General features: G+C 40.5%; 2 protein-coding genes across 10 annotated transcripts in view; one reads left to right on the top strand and one right to left on the bottom strand.

The window, feature by feature from the left end:
• The first annotated feature begins 19 nt into the window (after positions 1-19).
• Positions 20-17,075, top strand: slc25a24 (solute carrier family 25 member 24). Its single transcript, XM_053614809.1, has 10 exons — positions 20-543; positions 2,980-3,106; positions 5,387-5,474; positions 7,408-7,519; positions 9,966-10,124; positions 10,248-10,400; positions 12,007-12,114; positions 12,227-12,394; positions 14,809-14,959; positions 15,905-17,075. Exons 1-10 carry the CDS (start codon positions 361-363, stop codon positions 16,081-16,083), a joined length of 1,428 nt encoding a protein of 475 aa, XP_053470784.1. The 5' UTR covers positions 20-360; the 3' UTR covers positions 16,084-17,075.
• Positions 17,076-24,652: 7,577 nt separating this feature from the next.
• Positions 24,653-25,490, bottom strand: part of pde4dip (phosphodiesterase 4D interacting protein) — an 80,025-nt gene continuing 79,187 nt past the window's right edge. For 8 of the 9 annotated variants that reach the window (XM_053614808.1, XM_053614806.1, XM_053614802.1 and 5 more), the window contains 2 exons: positions 25,370-25,460; positions 24,653-25,097 (listed from right to left, as the gene is read on the bottom strand). In XM_053614808.1, the coding sequence (XP_053470783.1) occupies positions 24,916-25,097; positions 25,370-25,460 (273 nt within the window). In that variant the 3' untranslated portion in view covers positions 24,653-24,915. The remainder of the gene's footprint in view (positions 25,098-25,369; positions 25,461-25,490) is intronic. The other variant, XM_053614805.1, reaches the window with a different exon arrangement.

Here is a 25,490-nt window from a genome sequence, read left to right as displayed (position 1 = left end):
AAACATGAACAGTGAATGAGTTAATGTAGCCTGGTGTTGTAACCCGACACAGGAGGAAGTAGTAAAGCGTTTAAGCTACTCGAAGAGAGTTTGTTTATCCAGTAGGGTGTGTCTGTCTCCTTAGATACGCGCACGGCTGTACGGTAACCCTACCTGTTTTACTACCCTCAACAGTGCTGTTTAATAATCAACAAATCCACCTTAGATTACACTTTTAGATATTAGCAACTAGCTAACGGATGAATTGATGACACTCCTGACGACGTTATATCGAGTCGCGTGCAGTCTTCACAAACCCTCCGCTGTTTCGGTCGTGTTTTTGATTCAGTCAGGACATTCTTGTTGGTTATAGTGGTTGGAATGTATCACGCCGTGAGGAAGGTGTTTTTCACCGAGGCTCGGTGTCTGAACGACGGCACGAGCAAGAGCTTCGAGGCGCTTTTCGAGAAGTTGGATGTGAATAAGGATGGGAAGGTGGACATTGCGGAGCTGCGGGCAGGCCTGGCCTCCATGGGCTTCTCTCTGGGGTCGGACGCGGCTCAGGTAAACTCCTTAAAAAACCCTGTACTATAAATTAAAAACGGTTACGCTTTACTTTCGGTTCAGTCACACTGTGTGCGCCATAGTTATTATCAATCATTTGTCCTTCTACCGTCCATCATAGCCCGCGTTCAGCTCGACTTTAACAGACTTCAGACTGGGAATGAAAAACTGACTTCACTTTTCTTGCTTTAGCAGAAACAAAAAAGCTGCATTAACCCTGCACACTGAGTCAGCCTTGGCGGATAATAACGCCTGCAGAGTAATCAATAAAACCCTCCACACCAGGGAAGTAGGATATTTATCAGTGTCACAGTCTCTACATTTTATATTTCCCCATAAAGATTGATGAAATACGCATTTCTGTTCTGAAATAAAGGAGAGACTGCTGATGCTTGTGCACCCAGAACTGCATACGAGGCAGGACAGGCATCTGGATTAGTGTGAAACCTGAAGGGTGAGGTGTGTCAGGAATGAAAGACACACCTCCTATGTTATAGCAAACCCTCTCCTTCATCTCAAATCCGCTCTGAGACACACACACTCACTCAACTGGCTCTCCTTCACCTCAGATCCTCTCTGAGATACACACACTCACCTGGCTCTCCTTCACCTCAGATCCTCTCTGAGATACACACACACTCACCTGGCTCTCCTTCACCTCAGATCCTCTCTGAGATACACACACACTCACCTGGCTCTCCTTCACCTCAGATCCTCTCTGAGATACACACACACACACTCACCTGGCTCTCCTTCACCTCAGATCCTCTCTGAGACACACACACACTCACCTGGCTCTCCTTCACCTCAGATCCTCTCTGAGACACACACACACTCACCTGGCTCTCCTTCACCTCAGATCCTCTCTGAGACACACACACACTCACCTGGCTCTCCTTCACCTCAGATCCTCTCTGAGACACACACACACTCACCTGGCTCTCCTTCACCTCAGATCCTCTCTGAGACACACACACACTCACCTGGCTCTCCTTCACCTCAGATCCTCTCTGAGATACACACACACACACTCACCTGGCTCTCCTTCACCTCAGATCCTCTCAGATACACACACACACTCACCTGGCTCTCCTTCACCTCATCTCCTCTCTGAGATACACACACACACACACACACACACACACACACACACACTCACCTGACTCTCCTTCACCTCAGATCCTCTCTGAGATACACACACACATGCACTCACCTGGCTCTCCTTCACCTCAGATCCTCTCTGAGATACACACACACTCACCTGACTCTCCTTCACCTCAGATCCTCTCTGAGATACACGCACACACACACACACACACACTCACCTGGCTCTCCTTCATCTGAGATCCTCTCTGAGATACACACACACACACACTCACCTGGCTCTCCTTCACCTCAGATCCTCTCTGAGACACACACACACACACACACACACACGGCTCTCCTTCACCTCAGATCCTCTCTGAGATACACACACACACTTACCTGACTCTCCTTCACCTCAGATCCTCTTTGAGATACACACACACATGGCTCTCCTTCACCTCATCTCCTCTCTGAGAGGAGATCTGTTGCAAAAATGTGCGTGGAAGCAGTAAAGAAGTGTACTGACAGGTTGGTAGTGGTCAGGTGATTGAAGGAGAGCTGGCTAGGTGGGTGGGAATTAGCAAGACCAAATTGGGTAGAAATTGGAGGGAAAGCTCGATTTCTAGTTTAGAAGTTCAGTTTATAGTTGTATAAAGTTTGCAACGGGAAAGAAGTTGTCGTTTTGTTGATCAGCATCATCCACATCAGGTAAAAGTGGTACTGCGTCTCCTCTGTTCTCCACTGATCATTGTTGGCGCTTACGTAGGTAGGGAAATAATTGTTGATTCATTCTGTCAGTTCTGTTGACGTTTAATTTTTTTTAAATTAATTTGATTGTTTCCAGGCTGCTTCACATATACAGTGGAGCAGTAAGATATGTGAAGATATGAAACTGAAGTTCATCTGGACTCACTTGAGCACTGTAATATTTATATCCAGCACAGTAGATTCTGCCATGTTCTCAACCAATGAAAAGCTTTTGAAAGATTTTTTTTCAGTGAATGTCCTTCAGTGTGAGAAAAGTAGAACGTAATATTGTGTTCGATGCTTTCTCTTTGCAAAACACTTTAATTGTTAGAATGATCAGGAATAACGATTTTAAACTATTTAACAGTCCTTGATGAATGACCAGGCGGATAAGCGTGCATGTTAAAGAGTTGTATTTTAATATAAAGGCTACGTTTAAGACTGCTGATGGAAGCCTAACAAAAATACAAAGGCACACAGTTTAAAACCTGGTTCTTCTTAACTTAATTATTCCAAAACATCGAAGCAAAGCTCTTACATGAAGGCTGTGAGGCTAAACGAGTTTTTTTTTTTTCTCCCTTTTCTTCTTCTCTCTTGTACCAGAAAATCGTTTCTTCTGGAGACTCAGATAAAGACGAGCAGCTTGACTTTTTAGAGTTTTCCAACTACCTGAAGGAACATGAGAAAAAGCTGAATCTGACTTTCAAGAGTCTAGACAAAAACAATGACGGTAAGATTTCAATGCAGTTTTTTTTTCTCCTCCTCGTGAACCTTTTCATTCAGCTAGTTCAACTTGTGTGTGAAACGTAGGGCCGATTAATCTACGATTATCTCGTCCTGTAGCTGTCTCATTCTTTTATATTTAAGGTCTAGAAACATTTTTTTTTTTATTTTGACCTGTAGATTATTATTATTTCTGTTAAAATAATGATAACATGATCATAAATGGGAGAAGAGATTACTGTTTCATGCTTTAAGATGACATTTTATTATTATTTTGTGTAGTTACATAACGAACAGTCCTCGCGTGATAGCTGATTCAACACTTTAATTTTTTTTTTTTTTTGCTCCTCTGTTCATTGTACTTGAGTTCAGCAAGTCCAATAGTATAAATGTAAGATATAGTCTTTAGGTATGTTTAATACATTTAACTTAAATTTGATTTGATTGGTGTGTCTGGCACTGCCCAGGTTCACTCTAGGGACACAATTTCCAGCCTGTAACGCAAAGCCTCAAGTCTTTTACACCATTATTTAAAATGATGCATAGAATATCTAATGGATACCACATTTAAACTACAGCATGTCTTTAAAGACACACAGCATTGTCCAAAATGTTATGTTTTGTATTATGTTATGTATTGTCCAATAACCTTCAATAAGTAGGATGTGTATTGTAAATTTAACGTACCAGTTCTTCATAATAAAGAAGCTGGACTTGTGTTTCTGAAGGTTTTTGTGATGCAGAAATATGAAACCAAAGTAATTTATGTCAGATCTTTTTTCCCCCCACCTTGTGTGATATAGCCACTAACAAAATCCAGTGAAAGACACATTTTAGGGAAGGAAACCGCTTACAATAACATGGTTGCTTAAGCGTGTACACACATGTAACTGGGTTAAACGAACCAAAATGAGCTAAAATAGCACATTAATTTAAGCATGGCTTGTCTGAATGTGATTCCCAGTAATATCATTGAATTGAATATAAATTTGAAGGAAACAAAGCAACACCATGTTTGGGAACCCCTGCTGTAGGAGATGAATGGAGCTTCCTTAAAAAGGGAGCTGTCTGAGGATCAACCTGGAGCATCCTGGAGAAGTTTTAAAGATAGTATCCATCACTATTTTATTAGTGGGATGATAAGTGAGCACCAAAGGATTTCTCCTGGTCCTAGCAGTGGAATGTGAGCACTATAATGAACTGTGATATTCTTAGAGAATCCACAGTTGTAAAAATAACAATAATAATCAAAAATTTCCTTACTTCTCTAAAGAAAAGTCTTCATTTTTACTGCCAATGTGTTAAAGTCTCATCAGGTGTGAATAAGGAATGGCATTTTTGCAGAGCATTGGATATGAGAGTCTGTCCGTTTGGAACAGATGGTGGTTTTCAAGGTGGAGTTTGTTGTTTAAGCAATACTTTATGTATTTTCCACTGCTGGGTGAAATGTAGAGAAGAAGGAAATAAAACGTTGGAGCTCCTCAACCGTGCAGTTAGCAATGCCAAAAGATGTCATCGATGTACCTACGAAATAGTCTGGGGTGTATGTCCAATAAATTGTTTAAAGGACTTTTGCTTGATAAATCCATGAAGAGGGTCTAGGAGGGTCTCATTTTAGATTTAAGCTGTTGGGTTTTTCATGAAATGGTCTGACCTTGGACTGAATTTGCTGGGGGACACACTCATTGGAAAGTTGGCAACTGTCTTGAAGGCTCTCCAGTGGTAAACAATCCTTCTCATTGTAGAACGGTGAATTTCAAGTGAATTGTTTGGAGATGGCCTTATAACCCTTCCCAAATAGATGAGCAGCAACAGTTGCTTCTCTGAGGTCATGGCTGATGTCCTTTCTTCTGGGCACGATGTAGACACACACCTGAATGCTCCAGAACACCAAACTGCCAAAAGTTCTGCTTTTATAGAAGTAGTCACACTTTTTAATGATTAACTAATCTTATGCATTTCATTAGTAACACCTGGCTGCTAATTACGCTCTTAATGATTGTGGAAGTAGGAAGGGTGTACTTAATTTTTTCCCATCTGGTTTTTAAATGTTGGTTTACTTTTTGGGACAAAATGACTACATATTGAAATCTGTTTTTTTTTTTTGTAGTTGTTGTTGTCACCTGAGATCATTTGTTTGTTTATAGAAGCTTGTGAGGACCACACAATTGTTATTTAGGCCCTGATAAATAAATAAAAAAAACCAAAGACTTGAAGAAGGGTGTACTTTCTTTTTCTCTTGTTGTATCCGTTAAGATATGTTCCGTTCTGTTCATTTTCTCCACAGGACGCATTGATTGCTCAGAGATTCAACAGGCATTTAAAGAGCTGGGTATGAACATATCGAAGGAAAAAGCAGAAAAAGTTCTTCAAAGGTAGTGATGAAACTAAAACTCATGAACATTATCACAGAGTAACAGTGCTCCATGTGTCAGCTTCATTGTCTTGAAAAAAGACCACTAGCAAACATTCTGTGCAAATCTAAATGAAAAGATTTTTTTTATTATTTTGCTCTTTTGCTGACACTGTAACAGTGCGAGGCTCACGACTCAGTCAGCCTCTTCAGTGAAAGTGTATGCTGCTTGAGGGCTCGAGTAAGTGATAAGCCATAAGCCGAATCCCAAATCACAAATACTGGCAAGCGGGGAAATGTTTTGAGTGATTCAATAAGGCAAGAAAAAAGCCAAAAACGTATTTGTGTGGTTGGCATCATTGTAGCCTGTAATCCTATTTATCTTCGCTCTGTCATTGCCCTGAGCATATGTGCAGTCATAGAGATATAAAGTGAATTATCTGGGATTGAGTTGTAAACTAGGTTGAGATTTGAGACAAGATTCAAATGTCCAGGAGGAGCACAACGCAGCAGAAATGATTTCAAGTGATATTCAAAGTTCCGTTTTTGGGAACTTTTAACACCTTGAACTATGTTATAAAAGTCCAGGTTCTCTAAAGATCTTCTTTGAAACAAGTTTCACAGTATATAACCTTCGTCTTCAGTAACCTACAGTAACCTGCTGCCCACCGTATACACTCTATGCCCAATAGTATGTGGACACCTACATGAGCTTGTTGAACATCGCATTCCCAACCCATAGGGCTTAATATGAAGTTGGCCCCACCTTCGTGATTATAACGGCCTCCACTCGTCTGGGAAGGTTTTCTACATTTTGGAGGACATCTGTGGGAATCTGTGCCCATTCAGTCAAAGCAGCATTAGTGAGGTCAGGGACTGGTGTTGGACGAGAAGGACTGGTTCGCTCTCTACGTTCCAATTCATCCCAAATGCTTTTAGAGGGGTTGAGGTCAGGACTGTGTGCAGGACACTGGAGTTCCTCCACAGCAAACCATGTGTTTATGGGCCTTGCTTTGTGCACAGGAACAAGAAAGGGCCTTCCCCATAATTTTGCCACAAAGTTTGGAAGCATACAGCTGTCTAAAATGTCTTTGTATGCTGTAGCATTAACATTACCTTTCACTGGAACTGAGAAACGGCCCCAGACTGTTCTCCCTCCTCCACCAAGACTCCACCAAACCGTTTCCACTGTTCTCCTGGCATCTGCCAAACCCAAATTCGTCCATCTGACTGCTAGATAGTAAAGCATTATTCATCACTCCAGAGAACACGTTTGCACTGCTCCAGAGTCCAGTGGCGATGTGCTTTACACCCCTACAGCCGACGCTTCGCATTGCACATAATGATCTTAGGTTTTTGTGCGCCCGCTTGGCCAGGGGAACTGATTTCATGAGGCTCCGACACACAGGTCTTGTTCTGATGTTACTCCCTGAGGTAGTTTTGAACTCTGTAGTGAGCGAAGCAACATAGGATAGGTGATTTTTACACACTATGAACCTCAGCACTCGGTGGCCCCGCTCTGTGTTCATAGCTGAGCTGGTGTTGCTCCTGGACATTTTCATTTCACAATACTAGCCCTTACAGTTGACTGGGGCAGATCTAGCAGGGCAGAAGTTAAGGTGGCATCCAATGACCGTGAGACGCTTCTTTTAACAACGGGTGTGTCTGAAACACCTGAACTCAATCGTTAGAAGGGGGGCACATACATTTGACCATGTATATTGTTTCACAATATTTATGTGTACTTTACTGCTTTGAGTATGATTTATGTTGTGAGGTGTTTAACATGTATAATAGGAATGACTGATGAAAATAGGGCCTTGTCTGTTCCAGTGATAGTGTTGCTTATATAAAACATGTGGTGATGTTAAACTTTTTATATTGCATTGTTTTAAGAATATAAGCATGTCCAGATGTACAGGGACATCTCTCCATCTCTGTTCTTTCCCTTTCAGCATTGACGTGGATGGCACTATGACAGTTGAGTGGAATGAATGGAGGGAGCACTTCCTCTTCAACCCAGCCACCGACCTGGAGGAGATCATACGCTACTGGAAACACTCTACTGTAAGCACCTCACACACTTTCCCTGAGCGATCCAAACAGATTCATTCATGGGGCATGAGTATTAGATAACGAGTCGTTTTTTTTAAAAAACGAATTTGTCCTTTGGACCCAAGAAACAGTTAGTATGGGAATGAACGAGGAATACACACGAATAAATGGCCTCCTGAGCAACTTCACCTGCCGTTTTATAACCCTGTTGAATGTAATCTGAAAAGGACTGAGAGAGAGAGAACAAGAGAATGAAAGAAATCAGGATGGATAGACCTTCTTTTAAGAGGTGTGAGATAGTAGCGTGTTTAATTGGCTTCACTTAGCACATCGTTGTACTGTACGCGGTGCATCTACAAGGATTTGATTATCATTTAAAATAGTGTGTCGTATGGTATTTGAGCAATTTACGTGCACCGAAATACTCTTATGCAGTAGATAGACCATCGAGTCAACCTTCGTGTGAGCCCACTCTAATTATGTAGGCATGATTTTAATTCAATTTCCAGCCAAACCTTCCAGTCTTACTGTGTAAAATATTCAGATAGACCGCTATAGACGGGCACTAAGTCTGTGCAAAGATTGTGCAAGTGTTACAGAAGAATTACACAATTTCATAAGACCATTGGTGGCATAAAGGCACAGGCAGAGAGATTAGGATGAGCGTTGCAGTGAGGTGAAAGTTAAATATTCATTAAAGGTGTGGTTATTGTGGTCATTAGTAAGACTAACTGTAGTATTGTGATAGATAGTGATAGAGAGTTTGGCCTTTGGCTGTGGGTCGATCTCGGAGATGGATGGGGTGAAACGTCACAGTTCAAAGGTGAACGATTAGGGCGCAAGTCTTATAACACCATTCTATTTAACACAAGAGCTCTAACAACGCCCCAAATTAACATCGAGTTCTTCCAGTCCAACCTTAACACACCCAGGAACCTGAGTGAATGGTTCCTGGACACTACCATCTCTCAGGACCTGAGTGGGATGCTCACATAGACTCCATTTTGAAAAAGGCCCAGCAGAGGTTGTACTTCCTTCGCCAGCTGAGGAAGCTCAACCTGCCACAGGAGCTGCTGATAGAGTTTTACTCAGCCGTCATTGAGTCTGTCCTGAGTACTTCTATAGCTGTCTGGTTTGGTTCAGCCACCAAATCTGACCGAAGTAATCTACAACGGACAGTCAGGACTGCTGAGAAAATCATTGGTGCCCCCCTGGCCAAATTCCAAGAACTTTACACCTCCAGAGTGAGAAAAAGGGCTAAGAAAATCACTTTGGTCCCCTCTTACCCAGCCCACTTTCTCTTTGAACTATTGCCTTCTGGTCAGCGCTACAGAGCACTGAGCAGCAGGACAGCCAGACACAAGAACAGCTTTTTCCCTCCCACCTGAACCATTAAAACTGCCTACAGGGTCTCTTCATTGTGCGTTTAATGCAACAATACCGGTAATTTAATCCTTATATTATATACCTCTGTACATTCAATCCACTTTCACTGCACATATCTGTATGTAACATACACAGCACATTCTATACTTCCATTTGCACATAACCGTACATGTGTAAATACCATATCTGTACATACATAATGCTGTCTATTTTTGCTATGTTTTTAGTATAGTATTATATTTGGGCGTAATTGTATTGAGTATATATGGGGCGGCTGTGGCTCAGTTGGTAGAGCGGCGTGTCATGGCATGGCACTGCATGGCAGCTCTGGTACCATTGGTGTGTGAGTGTGTGTGTGAATGGGTGAAGACGCAGTGTAAAGCGCTTTGTAGAGCCATTAAGGTTAAAAAAAATAAATAAAGCGCTATATAAGTGCAGACCATTTACCATTATTTCATTTTATTGCTTATTTTTTTATGTTGTGTGAGATTCCTTTTTTTCTGCACTTTGCCCTCCCGTCGCCAAGACAAATTCTTTGTGTGTATGAACATACTTGGCGATAAAGCTCATGGATGATTCATGGAGCTCCTTTTGTCATGCTGGAATTGTGATGCTGGAACAGGTTTGGGCCTCTTAGTTCCAGTTAAGGGGAAATTGTAATGCTTCAACATACTACATATGGGTATGATGGTAGGGTTCAACAAACAATTGGCTGTATAGTGTGTATGTGTGTATATATACTCCATGATTTCTTTTCCTGGAAAAACGGGAGTGCTCCTTTATCTCAAACTCAGTCTGGCTGTTCGAATGAAGTTCTCAGATGTGTTTGAAAATGAACCCGTTTGGAATGATCATGATTAGTAAATCTGGCATATTGGCAATGTGCATCATTTCATCTTGGGTTTATTAAGAGATATACAGCGAATGGGGTCCAGGAAAGAGACAAATAAATCAAGTAAATAAATTGCTCATTAAATACACTGCAAAATTATATACATATTTTATCTCGACCCCCATCCATCAATGTATAGTAGCATGTTAGTGTCACAGGTTTGTGCACATTGTGCCCTAGGTGTTGGATATAGGCGACAGTCTCACCATCCCAGATGAGTTCACAGAAGAGGAGAAGACGAGTGGTCTGTGGTGGAAGCAGCTGTCTGCAGGCGCGGTGGCAGGGGCAGTGTCGCGCACAGGAACAGCTCCTCTGGACCGAATGAAAGTGTTTATGCAGGTACTTTTATTGTCTCTGCACTGTTTTGGGACTTTTGGTCACACCCTCTGAGTCTGTTTGATTAAATCGACAGCGTCTGATGGTAAAGAATATGTGTATAGCTACATTTGCTTCATGTTACAGGTTCATGCCTCAAAATCCAACCAAATCAGTCTGATCAGTGGGTTCAAGCAGATGATTAAAGAGGGTGGTATCGCATCTTTGTGGCGGGGCAATGGTGTCAACGTACTGAAGATTGCTCCAGAAACAGCCATCAAGTTCATGGCATATGAGCAGGTGAGAGATGAAGATTTTATTTTTAGTTGTCTTACCGGTACTGTCAGGTGGACAAATTTGTCTGAAGGTTTGTGAGTGACATAGCTACAGTGTCTCCAGAAAGTATTCACGTTCTAGTGATTATGTGTAACTTTTAGCTGTGTTACAACATCAAGTTGAAGCATACCAGAACGGGTTTTTGAAGCGACTCTGTACAGAAATAATAATTTAAATGTACCCAGAAATATTTAAAAATAAAATAAAATTGAAAAACTGCTTAAGTGATTAAGTATTCACCCACCTGAGTCAGTACATTGTTCAGTACATGCATTGTCCTTGTGCAGCAGTTACAGCTTGGTGTTGTCTTGGGTGGCTGTGTCTCAGGTGGTAGAGCGGGTCGATTTCCGGCCCACGTGACTCCACGTGCCGAAGTGTCCTTGGGCAAGATACTGAACCCCAAGTTGCTACCGATAGCAAGCTAGCACCTTGCATGGCAGCTCTAATACCATTGGTGTGTGAGTGTGTGTGTGTGAACGAGAATGAGACACCGTGCAAAGCGCTTTGGAACCACTAAGAAAAAAGCGCTATATAAGTGCCCTTACCATTTGGATGTGTCTCTGTGAGCTTTTTATTTTTGCATTTTCTATTTCTCAACAGAGATTTTTCTCCAATTCTGCCAAATTTCTTTGATTCAAACTACCTTTTCTTTCAAGCCTTTACTTTGTAGTTTTTGCTTGGGATGTAAAATTTCACCCTAGGGACTGGAACAGGTTCTCCCTGAAGAATTTGCATGTATTTGACTTGCTGTCAACGAGATTTTCTGTTCTTCCTGCCAAAACGAAACCCCAGAGCATGATGTGCACCACCGTTCATGATGGTAGAAATGGTGTTACTGTCAGTTGTACTTCTTTAACAAAATGTGTGTGTGTGAGAACAAGCAACGACTCAAGCCAGTGGTCGTGCACACCAGAAACATGTTCTGTAGGAGAAAATACATTCACTTTATTCGGAATACCTGTAGGCCTGCTCATTTGTGCAGTTATCCAGTCAGCCAATCATGTGGCAGCAGCACAGTGTGTAAAATCATGCAGATACAGGTCAAGAGCTGGAAAAGACTGGAAAAAGACAAGGTGATTTAAAAAAATAAATAATAAAATTTAAAAATCCTAATCTTTAACTGTCTAGTCTGGGTGAGTCTGTGCCCATCATAGCTGCAGATTCTTGTTCTTGGCTGATTGAAGTGGAACCGGATGTGGTCTTCTGCTGTTGTAGCTCATCCACGTCAAGGTTTGATGTGTTGTGCGTACTGAGATCATTTTCATGAGCTTTTCTGCTCATCACAGTTGTAAAAAGTGATTATCCTTCCTGGCAGCTCGAACCAATCTGGCCATTTTCCTCTGACCTCTCTGTTGTATGTGAAAATCCGAGGAGATCAGCAGCCCATCTGGCATTAGCTAGCAACTTCAGCTATTGCATTTCACTGTTCTCCATTAACAATGCAGGATGAATGTGTATAACTCTGTTGAGGTAAGAACAATAATCACAACCCAGGTACACTCCCAGGTCGGTGTCTTTACACAGCAATTCAATAACGTAACCTTGATTTCCCTGATCATCCCTCCGCTAGTATAAGAAGCTGCTGACGTCAGAGGGAGGGAAAGTTCAGACCCACGAGAGGTTCATGGCAGGTTCTCTGGCTGGAGCCACAGCACAGACAGCCATCTACCCTATGGAGGTAGGAGCATAAAACAGAACTATGCTTCATTTGTTTTATGATCAGAATTCTCTAAAGAACAAACACTAACCCTAAATCTTTAGGATAATTTGTTAGTCTTTGTTTTCTTCAGGTGATGAAGACGAGACTGACGCTGAGGAAAACCGGACAATATTCAGGAATGTTCGACTGTGCCAAGAAGATTCTGAGGAAAGAAGGATTGAAGGCTTTTTATAAAGGCTACATTCCCAATATCCTGGGCATCATTCCCTATGCAGGAATAGACCTGGCTGTCTATGAGGTGCATTTTCTGTTTGTATGGTGTTTGTATTCAGGTCTAGTATTAAGACTTGTAGCTGTGCAGATCAGTTAACAGAACTTGACAACAGAATGGATTTTTGGGATGGAAACATGTGACAGATTAATTTCGGGTGATAAATGGCTCACGGGTTATCTCAGTAGTGTGAGACCAGATGTTAGATCTTTGGTCATTTTTTCAGGACACTATATTTCCCACCTATCCTGAATGAGAACATGTTTTGCTTTCACTGTTGTTGTTATATGTATATTACATCCACTGACCACCCTACTGATCACTAACTCTAGAAAACTGGTATAGTCCGTATAAAATATCTTACACATACCCCGTTAAAATGACAGGTTTTTGTGATGTAAAAAAAAATTAAACCAGGATGCATCTTTTTCCACCTTTAAAATGTGATCCAGCTACCAACAAAATTCAAGTGAAAAACAACTAGAAAACTTTTAGGGAAAGAAAAAGAGAAAACTTATAATAACCAGGTTGTATAAGTATAAATCTGCACAGCCCTGAACTAATACTGTGTTAAATCACCTTTTGCCTGTAATACAACACTCAGTCTTTTTGAGTAAGAGTACAAACTTATTGATTTGGAAACTGTATTCCAGTCTTCTTTGCAAAAATACTCCAGATCTGTCAATGTCATTTAAAGTTCTTCATCTTAAATGACATTCTTCATGTCATTTAAAGTGCGAGCTTTATTTAGGATTTCAATCTGGTCTCTGACTGGACCACTCCTACTTCATCATCTTCTGAAGCCATTCCTTTTAACTTGCTTTGGATTTGTGCTTTGGGTCGTTATCGTGCTAGAAGGTGAAATGTTTCTTCAACTTCACCTGTTTAACTGTATCTTGACTAGAGCAGCCACATAGCATGAGAAGCAGCCACATAGCATGATGCTGCCACCACCATGCATCACCGTGGGCATGGTTTTCTTTAGGTGATAACCTCTCTTGTTTTCGTGCCAAGCATATCTTTTAGAATTCTGCTCAAAAATACTACCTTGGTCTCTTCAGACCACATAATTCATTTTCCCCACATGGTTTGGGGGTGATTTAGGTGGGCCTGTATGCTTTTATAGTATTTCATAAGAAAGGGCTTCCATCTAGCCACCCTACCCCATAGCTCAGACTATGTGAAGAATAGAAGAGATTGTGGTCACCTGCAGGGAGTGAGCAGTACTTGCCAGATGTTCCTGCAGCACCTTGAATGTTGCTGTAGGTTTCTTGGCAGCCTCGGTGATCATTTTTTTCTTCTTCTCCTTTTGTTTATTCTTGATGGATGTCCTGTTCTTGGTCAAGAAATCTAGTGCCCAATTTTCTCCGTTTGTTGATGGTCATGGTACTGTACATCTAATGTTTTGTAAATCCTTTTGTACCCCTCTCCAGAGCGATACCTTTCAACAATGAGGTGCATGATAATTACTTTTGAACACCAGTTTAAAGGTGATTGGTTTTTCTTTTCTTTTTCCCCAAAACAATACTATTTGTTTTGGTCTTTTTTTTTTTTAAATTCTGTTGGCTATATCACATTAAAGGTGGAAGATGATGACATGGTTTATGTTGTTGTTGTTTTTTTTACATTACAAAAACCTGTACTTCTTTTTCTTTTTTAAATTCTAACAGGGGTGTGTAGACTTTTTATATCCACTGTATTTAATTATAAGGAAATTCAGGCCATGCAACAGTAGGAGAAGAGGGTGGGTACATGCTGGGATTGGGTACATTGCATATTCATAGAATCTGTTTCCTCTTTGCTTTCTTTTGTTGTCCAAAGCCATTTTACTGTAATACAAGAAAAAATGTGAAAATTTTGTGACCTTTTATATTAAAACAGATATAAGTATAGTAGTTCTTCTGGTGTGTAGGTATCATACAGATACATACACAACCTCAAGCAACAACAGCTGCCAGTACAGCTCTCTCTCTCGCGCTCTCTCTCTCGTGCGTGCTCTCTCTCTCACTCTCTCTCTCTCGTGCGTGTTCTCTCTCATGCGTGCTCTCTCTCTCACGCTCTCACTCTCTGTCTCTCTCTCTCTCTTGTGCGTGCTCTCGCTTGCTCTCTCTCTCTCTCTCTCTCTCTCTCTCTCTCTCTCTCTTGTGCTTGCTCTCTCTCACGCTCTCGCTCGCTCTCTCGCTCTCTCTCTCGTGCGTGCTCTGTCACGCTCTCTCTCTCTTGTGCGTGCTCTCTCTCTCATGCTCTCTCTCTCTCTCTCTTGTGCATGCTCTCTCTCACGCTCTTGCTCTCTCTCTCTCTATTGAGCGTGCTCTCTCTCTCTATTGAGCGTGCTCTCTCTCTCATGCTCTCGTTCTCTCGTTCTCTCTCTCTCTCTCTCTCTCTCTCTCTCTCTCTCTCTCTCACTCACTCACCGATTTTCATCCCCTCTCTCCACACAGACCCTAAAGAATACCTGGTTGTCACGCTATGCTACAGAGTCTGCTAACCCTGGAATACTGGTTCTGCTGGGGTGTGGTACCATCTCCAGCACATGCGGTCAGCTGGCCAGTTACCCTCTCGCCCTGATCCGGACACGCATGCAGGCCCAGGGTAAATATTCATAATATATATAGCTTGGACTATTTACCTCATGTCAGAGTTTCTGTTAGCCAGTAAATACTGGTTTTTGACCATTTAAAAATTCAAAATGTCAGATAAAATCAAGAATTGTCGGACACGTTGTCCGGTAAAAATATTAACATGAAGCACATGCACGTTAGACAAAGTACATTCGCAATTGCGCAAATAAGGTTTCTGAGTGCGCAAATATTTTTTCCTACATGCTTCTCCTGTAATGTGTACTCTGATTTGCTCACATTATTCAAATCAATCAACCACACACACACGTGCACACACATCTTTGTGCTAGTCGTCTCTCTGTCTCTCTGTCTGTCTGCATCTCTCTCTCTCTCTCTCTCTCTCTCTCTCTCTCTCTCTCTCTCTCTCTCGTTTGTTACAGGAAGCACTGAAAGCACAAACAGACACACACAGTTAAACTCAAACATAGAATCCAACATAGGTCAAAATCGACCCGCTTCCTCTCCATCCACAGCTGACGCTCGACCACACCCCCACCCCACAACTGCATATACTATGTCTAGTCCAAAACATTACAGTGCAAAATAAACACCGAAATGAGATGACCGGATTTTTTTCCAGTTTGTCCAGTAAACTTTATAATTCCCACACCAAAACATCTTCGTGGAAACTCTTCCCCATTGCATATTAAGCTAAATATTCACAGGCACATGCATATACCACGTACAGGACTTCAAGTAGACTGCGAGTAAACTGTAATGATCTAGAAACACTTAGGTTGAGATGCATTTGTAGGTATGATACAAATGTAGGTATTACAGCGTGTTGCTTGTTAATGTCGTCCTGCATGGATCTCAAAAGTTGTAGTTTCCTGTTTGGATTAATCCTTTAATATGTTCAGTTGAAATAAAAATACATGGAGAGAGTGACTCTGATCTTTGACTGTTTCTCCTCTAGCATCTATGGAGGGCTTGGAGCAGGTGTCCATGACCAAACTGACAAAAAGGATCTTGGAGAAGGAAGGCTTCTTTGGCCTGTACCGTGGCATTTTACCCAACTTCATGAAAGTGATTCCTGCTGTCAGCATCAGCTACGTGGTGTACGAGTACATGAAGACTGGTTTAGGCATTAAGTGAGGAGTATGTGTGCATGTAGGTGGGAGCGGGGGTTAGGAGTTGGGTGGGGTGGGCTGTGTCAGGAGCTAAGAGATTTAATAGCATGTATGTGTGTTGGGGTAATACTGTTGGGAAGTTGCATGAACCAAAGTGGATTTCCAAAGGCACCAACAGCAGGAAGGAGTCATAGTGTAAGCCGTTATTCGTACTGATTGTAACTGAGTTCATTTCCTGAATACCAACGCTCCAGTTTTCCAATAATTCATAGTGATAAGCTCTAACCCAGAGTCTTTACAGGGGCTGGGCAATATGAACGCACACGCACATCTTGTGAAAATAAAAGATTTTATACATAAACATGGTTTACATTTGGGCTGGATTCCAACTTGAGGGATTGATTGCATTTCAGGCCAAAATGGCCCAAACCAGCTTTTTACATTTAAAGATAAATGACTTTGTAATGTAGTTTTATGTGTTTATGAATGCCATAATTGAACATTATTCGAAGCCAAATTGTCCACATCTGCCACTGTTAAACAGCCCGAGTCCATTCCTTGGCTCGCTGGGGTGCAGGACTTTTGTGGAATAGACGTTGTGCAGGTTTTTTACGTCCTTAAAAAAAAAAAAAAAAATCAGTCCACTTTTTTTTCCTCAGGTTTACAGTTTAAAAAAAAAAAAAAGTTTAATGCATAAAGTTCTAGCTCTAATAGCAAAAGTTTACACAAACAAAGACCTCTGGAAGTCTGCTTGGCAATCCTCCAGTGTTTAGTGTTTGTATTACCTAGAGATACAAAAAGAGAAATCCGTCCATGTTTGGGGGGGCGGGGCCTTCAGGGGGTGATGCAGTAATTGATTAGCATTTTGCACACTATTGTTAAACAAAGATTTAATGTGCCTTACTGATAAACTGATCCAAATTCATTTGCAGGCCATTTAGTCATTATCAGAAAACCCTGTTTACGCTGCAGTGAGTATGGAAAATATTTCATTAAAGGTGGTGCTTGTCATTTTCATCTTTTGTGTTGTGCATGTTCCTGATCATGTCCAGTCTCATTATTAAAAATGTGAAGAGACGTCTGTTCTCTGGATTTCATAACGCTATCATTTAACGTTTCACTGAAATTGCGATCTAGAATTTAGAAAGTGTTGAGAGTTTTGCGGTGCAGTCTACCATTTACTCTTAACGGTGTAAATGTAAAGTAAGTCGTTTAACTGATTTATCAGGTGTTGCTCATTCGATGAGGAGATGACGGGCAGCTCATTGGAATCTTCCTCTTTTTATTATTCAAACAACTCTTAGCACATACACACATCCGTTTCTGTAAAGAACGCTTGCATAGACAATAAATCCCAGTGATGGCTGGCGCACACACACACACACACACACACACACAGATCTCATCTTTCCTACATCAATAATGACATTCAGTCAGCTTCTACTTCCAAAGCACAGTTGATCTGTGGGCCATGTCTCTCTATTTCTTACTATTTACTATTGCTTGTATTTTGCCCGATAGCTGATGAGTCTTCTGGGGGTGATCATTTTTCTGCTGTTTAGGTTTCTTAGAGTTCAAAAATGTACACAGCTTTATAAATGTTTATAATAGGTTGATATCAAAAAGGAAGTCTAGTGTTTGTGATTAATTGGCATGACTCAGCATAATAATTCCACAAGAGCGTGTGACTGAACTGACTCTTGGGTGAAAGTGGTAATTTGATGTAAAGTGCAGTAGTAAACACTATTGATCCAGGTCTGTGTACTGTACAGTATGCCAAACAGGAAGGATGTTGAAATTCAGCCTTCCGGTAAATACAGTACATGGTACATGGCACATGGTTGTGCAGTGCGTGTTGAAGCTGAAGTCGATTGTACGCTTAATGAGATATCGAACAGCAGGAGAAGTGTAGCCCGTCCTTGCATTCAACAGTATAGCAACCGATGATTGACAGTTTCTCTCAATGATTGTGTTACCTCAGGGCAAGTAGTTGACACGTGTTTTTACAATTACATTTGTTTTCTGTTGCATAGAATTTACAGGCATTGGGTAACAAAAAAATCTAATAAAAACAAAGAAAAAAAATGGTCCATCAATAAGACGTATCGAATAAGCAGTGTTAGTAATATAAAAATGGTACTGCTTTTGGAACGAATATTAAAAGGATTTTTGTTTTTCCAATACTGACCATAAAACAAATGTGGACGCTTATAGCGTTGCATAATCCAGTTATACACAAGGGGACAGAAATGCGAGGGTCAAAGCCTATATGGCATTAATACAGATCTAAATCTGTGGAATAACAGCAGAATTCCTTATTTAGTTTATTTTTTTTTCCTTTTTCAGAGTTACGGTGTTCAAAAGTGAGCACCAGCATCAGTGTTCTTGCTCTTTGTACGTTGTATATAATAGCAATGCACCATCTGTCCTTTTCATAGTTAAATTATAACACGTCAGTGTTTATTTATGAGCATTATTCTGATAATGAAACACACACAAACAATATGGTTTCACTGTTTCACTTAAAACTAAACAAGCAAAAAAAAAAAAAAAGCTTTTTTTCGGTCTCAAAGCAAGTCTATTGCATTCCTTTCTTTCATCTTTCACTGTTGTGAGAACTAGGCATTCAGCTAGATCAAATGAAGAAAACGATGTGAGCTCAGAACAGAACGCAGAAGAGCATCCTTTACATAAGGCCATTCCTGAGTCTTTATGAGCTAAATCACTGTGTGACTGAAAATTGGGTGTATGAGGAATGCTAAACCATTTGATGTACATCCAAAGTCATCCTTTTGAGCATTTAGAGCTCGATATCCTCTTATTCTGGAAGCGGAGCAAGGATTGGATGACAACCCTGTGATTAGTGGACAACCCGCTCTACCACCTGATGCACAGCGGGCCTGGGAGTAAGAGAACAGTGAAGTGTTTCACTTCTGTGATTGAAAGAGGTGCAATTGTCCCCTGCAAAGCTAGTCTGCTGAACGGCCCACTTCTTGCGATCAGAAAGTCGAACTCTTGCTGCCATCTCGTGCAAGACTTAAGGGGAGTAAATTGTGCTGTACATCCGTCAGCTCAAATTGTTCCAAATCCTTCTAATATTTTGTCAAATATACCTCCAAATTCAAATTTTTTCTTGTTATTGATTTGTGAAATTTAAGGGCAAACACTGTCAGTGGTGCATTATGCTGCAGGGTTTCTGTGATTCTCCAACTTTCATCATTTCAGCCACCAGGGGGCAGCACTGTCATAAGTTACATAGATGACCTGCTCCTTTGCTCTGAGAGTAGGGAACAAATGTGAATTGAGCACAAAAGCGTTGTTGACATTCTTGGCTGAAAATGGGCATAAATGTTCCAAATCTAAACTGTAGTTTAGATTTAAAAATAGTGGAACGGAAAGGCCAATTTTTTGTGTTAAAAAAATGTAGATATTTGAAGACATTTATGTTTGAGATCAAGAGATGAATATGAGACGATAGATAATAATTTCAGCTTTCATTTCCTGATATTTAAATCTAGATGTGTTAAACAACTTACATGGCACGTTTTGCTTGAACCCACACATTTCTCATGTGATCAAAAATATTGGAACATGTGACTGGGAGATGTTTCTTGTTGCCCAGGTGTGCCCTGTTAGATTGATTGTATAAACAGTGAATAGTTCTGAATGTGTACTCTTGGTCTGAGCCCTGGGTCTTATCTGTGAAGACGGCATTTGTTGTTAAAAAGGATATCCCTCGCTTGCAGTGACTGCATCACCACAATGGATTTGAAATGAAGCAGTTGAGATGTGATTGAAGTGTAGATGTTCAGCTTTCATATTAGCAAAAATACTTCATTAACCATTTAGGAATTACAGATATTTTTTTACAGAGTCCCTCCATTTTCAAAGGCTCAAAAGTAATTGGACAAATGCCGATAAGCAGTTTCATGGCCAGGTGTGGCCTGTTTCCTCTTTATTTCCTGACAAGTTAAGAAGATAAAAGGTCGGCTGCAGAAAGGCCTGGCAAAGCATCTCAAGTGAGGAAACTCAGCATTTGGTGATGTCCATGGGTTCCCGATTTCATGCAGTCACTGAGTGCAAAGGATTTGCATCAAAGTATTAAAAATAATCCTTATATTCTTCTTCTTCTTCTTCTTCTGGTGAGGGTGTCTATGGCAGCCCATAGAACCTATCTGGTAAAAAGTTGTGAAATTTGGCACACTGATTGGGGAAGGTCTAAGGAATATTCTTAGCAAATTTGGGCCAAGTGCTGCCAACACTCTAGCGCCACCATCGGGTCAAATTATGGCCTAATTTGGAAGTATGTTTGTGGTCATAACTTTTGAACCATGTGTCCAAAATTGAAACAGCTGCCATCCCTGTATTCCCTGGGTCCCTAGCACACTATGACACCAATTTCTAACTAATTATATTTTCTGCCATCTTGGATTTTATCAAAAACATTTCTTTCAGTACTCCTCCCACAAATTTTGTCCTATCATCACCAAATCTGACAGACATCATCTTCAGACCAAGCCTCACAAAAGTTATTAAAAGAAGTTTGATTACTCCAAACAGTTTGTCCATAATGGGCCAACGAATCTGACAGCAATGCCACCAAACAGGAAGTGAGGCTGTATCTCAGCAATGACTTTGTGCACTGAAACAAAACTTGGTATGTCTTTATGACCATAACCTGAGGCTATGCAACAAATTTTTTGCCTGTGTCACCTACTGGTCAAAAGTAACAATAACATTAAGCTAGAAAATAGCCAGTAACATTACAGAACATAAAATAATGTTTTAATTGTAAATATATTTGATGGAAACAAAGCAGCCCCATGTTTGTGAACCCCTGCTGTAGGAGATGAATGGAGGTTCCTTAAAATGGGAAGCTGTCTGTGAGGATCATCCTGGAGGATTTTGTTTTAAGTTTTAAGTATAATTTCCATCACTGTTATATTAGTGGGATGATAATTAAACACCAAAGGAATTCTCCCTGTAGAGATCAGAGAGAATGTGTAGAGCTCTATGACGATCTGTGATGTCATTAGTGAAAGCACAGCTGTAATAATAGTAATAGTAATAATAATAATAATAATAATAATAATAATAATCACATATTTCCTTACTTGTCTGAAGAAAGTATTCAATTCCACTTCTAAAAATCTTGAGGGGAAAAAAACCCCCCTGAATTCTTGAATCTGAACATTGAGTCACATGGAAGACATGTTAAACTATGCGAAACACATCATGCCATCTCAGCATGATTTTTTGCGTGAATAAAACACATTGCTATATGCATTTCACACCTAAATTGTCAGGCCCATCACAGACAAATTTGTATATGTTAGAATAGTTTCCTAATGAGTTTTTTTTCTTATTGGTCACATGTCCCTGATTGTATCTGACATGGTATTCTAAATTCTATGAAATATATTAGCAACTTTCTGGTCAAATATAGTGGATGGAAAGCACAGAATAAACGCCAAGCACTCTCTCTATATATATAATATACATAGACACTCATATATACTCATATATATAAACTAACTTTACATAGGAGATTTTACACACACGTAATGGTGGATACATGTCCCCACTTTCATCGACACAGTTAAAAAGATTCCTTCATCAATATTTTCTCAAATAATACATCTTTATATCATAATGTTTTGTGTGACAGGACTGACTTGCAGGAAAAGATCTGTTTGTGTTCTATAATTAAGTATCGGTAAACATTTTAATCTCTTATCAAGATTTTAATGTTAATGTAATATTAGACTAATACGGTAAAGTTCAGCTGCCACGTAAATCACGTGACGGAGGTTAAGGACGGAAGCAAATGCAGATGCGAGCTTTATTAGAGAAAGGCAGACAAATAAAATCGTGAAACAAAAGTGCTATCATTTAACGTTTCACTGAAATTGCGATCTAGAATTTAGAAAGTGTTGAGAGTTTTGTCTCAACCATTCAGTCTACCATTTACTCTTAACGGTGTAAATGTAAAGTAAGTCGTTTAACTGATTTATCAGGTGCTGCGCATTCGATGAGGAGATGACGGGCAGCTTATTGGAATCTTTCTCTTTTTATTATTCAAACAACTCTTAGCACATACACACATCCGTTTCTGTAAAGAACGCTTGCATAGACAATAAATCCCAGTGATGGCTGGCACACACACACACACACACACACACACACACAGATCTCTTCTTTCCTACATCAATAATGACATCCAGTCACTCTATTGCTTCCTATTTACTATAGTATTTACTATTGCTTGTATTTTGCCCGATAGCTGATGAGTCTTCTGGGGGTGATCATTTTTCTGCTGTTTAGGTTTCTTAGAGTTCAAAAATGTACACAGCTTTATAAACGTTCATAATAGGTTGATATCAAAAAGGAAGTCTAGTGTTTGTGATTAATTGGCATGACTCAGCATAATAATTCCACAAGAGCGTGTGACTGAACTGACTCTTGGGTGAAAGTGGTAATTTGATGTAAAGTGCAGTAGTAAACACTATTGATCCAGGTCTGTGTACTGTACAGTATGCCAAACAGGAAGGATGTTGAAATTCAGCCTTCCGGTAAATACAGTATATGGTACATGGCACATGGTTGTGCAGTGCGTGTTGAAGCTGAAGTCGATTGTACGCTTAATGAGATATCGAACAGCAGGAGAAGTGTAGCCCGTCCTTGCATTCAACAGTATAGCAACCGATGATTGACAGTTTCTCTCAATGATTGTGTTACCTCAGGGCAAGTAGTTGACACGTGTTTTTACAATTACATTTGTTTTCTGTTGCATAGAATTTACAGGCATTGGGTAACAAAAAAATCTAATAAAAACAAAGAAAAAAAATGGTCCATCATTAAGAAATATCCAGTAACACAACAATTAGTAATATACAACCCCAATTCGGAAAAAGTTGGGACAGTATGGAAAACGCTAATAAAAACAAAGAGCAGTGATTTGTAAATGTACTTTGACTTGTATTTAAACAAAAAACATATAAAGACGAGGTATTTGATGTTTGACCTGATCAACTGCACAGTTTTTCACGCTGATTTTGAAATTGATGCATGCAACACGTTCCAAAAAAAGTTGGGACAGGGGCAATTTAGGACTAATAGCGATGTGACGAGTTGAAATAAGGAGGTGATATGAAACAGGTGAGGTAATCATCTAATCATAGTATATAAGTCGCCTCTAAAAAAGGCCTAGTCCTTCAAGAGCAAGGATGGGTCGAGGCTCGCCAATCTGCCAACAGATCAGTCGGCGAATAATCCAACACTCTGAGAACAACATTCCCCAAAGACAAATCGGTAGGATTTTGGGCATTTCACCTTCTACAGTGCACAATATAATTAAAAGATTCAAGGAATCCGGACAAATCTCGGTGCGTAAAGGGCAAGGCCGAAAACCATTTCTGAATGCGCGTGATCTCCGATCCCTCAGACATCACTGTCTTAAAAACCGTCATGAGTCTGTAATGGATATCCTGACATGGGCTCGGGAATACTTTTGTAAACCTTTGTCAGTCAACACCATTCGCCACTGCATCCACAGATGCAAGTTAAGGCTTTAATATTCAGAGCAGGAGTCATACATCAACACTGTCCAGAAGTACCGCCCACTTCTCTGGGCTCGGTCTCATCTGAGATGGACAGTAGCATGGTGGAATCGTGTTTTGCGGTCCGACGAGTCGACATTTCAAATAGTTTTTTTGACAAAACAGCCGTCGTGTTCAACGGGCCAAAATGGAAAAGGACCATCCAAGCTGTTATCAGCGTCAGGTCCAAAAGCCAGCATTCACAAAGTAAAACATTAAATAATGTCTTAATAATGTGTTTTCATTATAGTACAGGTTGAACTGAATTTGAACCTTTTTTTTTTGTATTGTCCATACTGTCCCAACTTTTTTGGAATTTGGGTAGTAAAAATGATACTGCTTTTGGACCAAATATTAAAATGACCATTACTTTCCAATACTGACCATAAAATGGATCAATATGAAGGCTTAAACTTTGCATAATCCAGTTAAACATAACAAGGAGACAGAAATGCGAGGCTCAAGCCTCGGCAGTAACACAGATCTAAATCTGTGAAGTAACAGCAGAATTCCTTATTTAGGTTTTTTTTTCTTTTACAGTTACAGTGTTCAAAAGTGAGCAGCATCATCACCGTTCTTGCTCTTTGTAAGTTGTACATAGCATTGCACTGTCGGTCTTTTTCATAGTTAACGTTATTATCAGTATTATTCTTTTAACATACACACACACAATATATGGTATTGCTGGTTTCTCTTAAACCTACACAAATCTTAATCCACAGTTCAAAGGCCTTGGCTAACTCAGGGTTTTCCAGCCCCACCCCCAAGAGCACTTTATTTTCCCCCAGTATACCAACAACAATCATCAAGAAGATGTGGACTGTCTGGAAGGAAAGAGAACCAGTTTGGTAAGCAGTGCTCTATCTAAAGGCATTGTATGCATAATTAACAGTAGAATATACAGGAAGGTTAGGAGAAAATAGCATCATTGGTGTATATATATATATATATATATATATATATATATATATATATATATATATATATATATATATAATTATTATTATTATTTTAAATAATCAAATGCAGCTATGTACCATTTTCATCCTCCATCACCAAAGTCTAAGCCAGCAGCCTTTCATAAGACCACTTGTTTCTTGCTAATGCTTACGACTTTAAGAAAAGGCACCAATACATCAAACGCCCTGAGATCTAAACTACAGCAAAAGCCACAGAACCTGCTGCTGATACCTGAGCACCAACAACCTATGACATTTCTAAAGCTTGAAATCTGGAAGCTTTGCAGGCTGTGAGCTCGCTCAGCATGCGATGGGTGCAGCGGCGCGGAGTGTCGATCGTGCGCTGCCAGAGAACACCTGTAGAGGGCGCTGCATGCTAAAGCGCCCTTCTACCCATGAGACACGTGCGTGTGGGTCATGGCACGGTGCGGTCACGGTAATCGGTCCGGGACAGGAGCTGCATCCGGTGTTTGAGACTTCACCTAAGACCAGAAGATATGTGTTAGAAGAGTAGCGTATTTACAGCTAACTAATCGCTAACACATGCAACGTAGTGATGGTTAAACAGATCATTAGTACATTCTGTACTAATTTATAGACAACGTTACTGCTCTACTCGTAACAACAATTTACAAGCCAAGACTTTCAAACAGTAGCCAAATTATGTTACGACTGGTTTGGAATGGTGTGAAGGTGCGACCAACACGCAGACACACATGCACACTCCCAAAGGACAAACAGGTCCGGGGCGTACCTCTAGCGACCCGGGAAGGACTGAAGGAGGAAGACTGGGGAGAGGGAGAAGAAAAGGAGCAGCCTAAAGAGTTGATCCTGAGCTCGTTCTTCTGGAAGTACTCAAACGGAGAAAGAGAGAC

This window comes from Ictalurus furcatus, chromosome 25 (genome assembly GCF_023375685.1).
Source record: "Ictalurus furcatus strain D&B chromosome 25, Billie_1.0, whole genome shotgun sequence".
Taxonomy (NCBI): domain Eukaryota; kingdom Metazoa; phylum Chordata; class Actinopteri; order Siluriformes; family Ictaluridae; genus Ictalurus; species Ictalurus furcatus.
The sequence above is the reverse complement of the archived record's forward strand: the minus strand, read 5'-3'. Positions and strand labels throughout refer to the sequence as shown.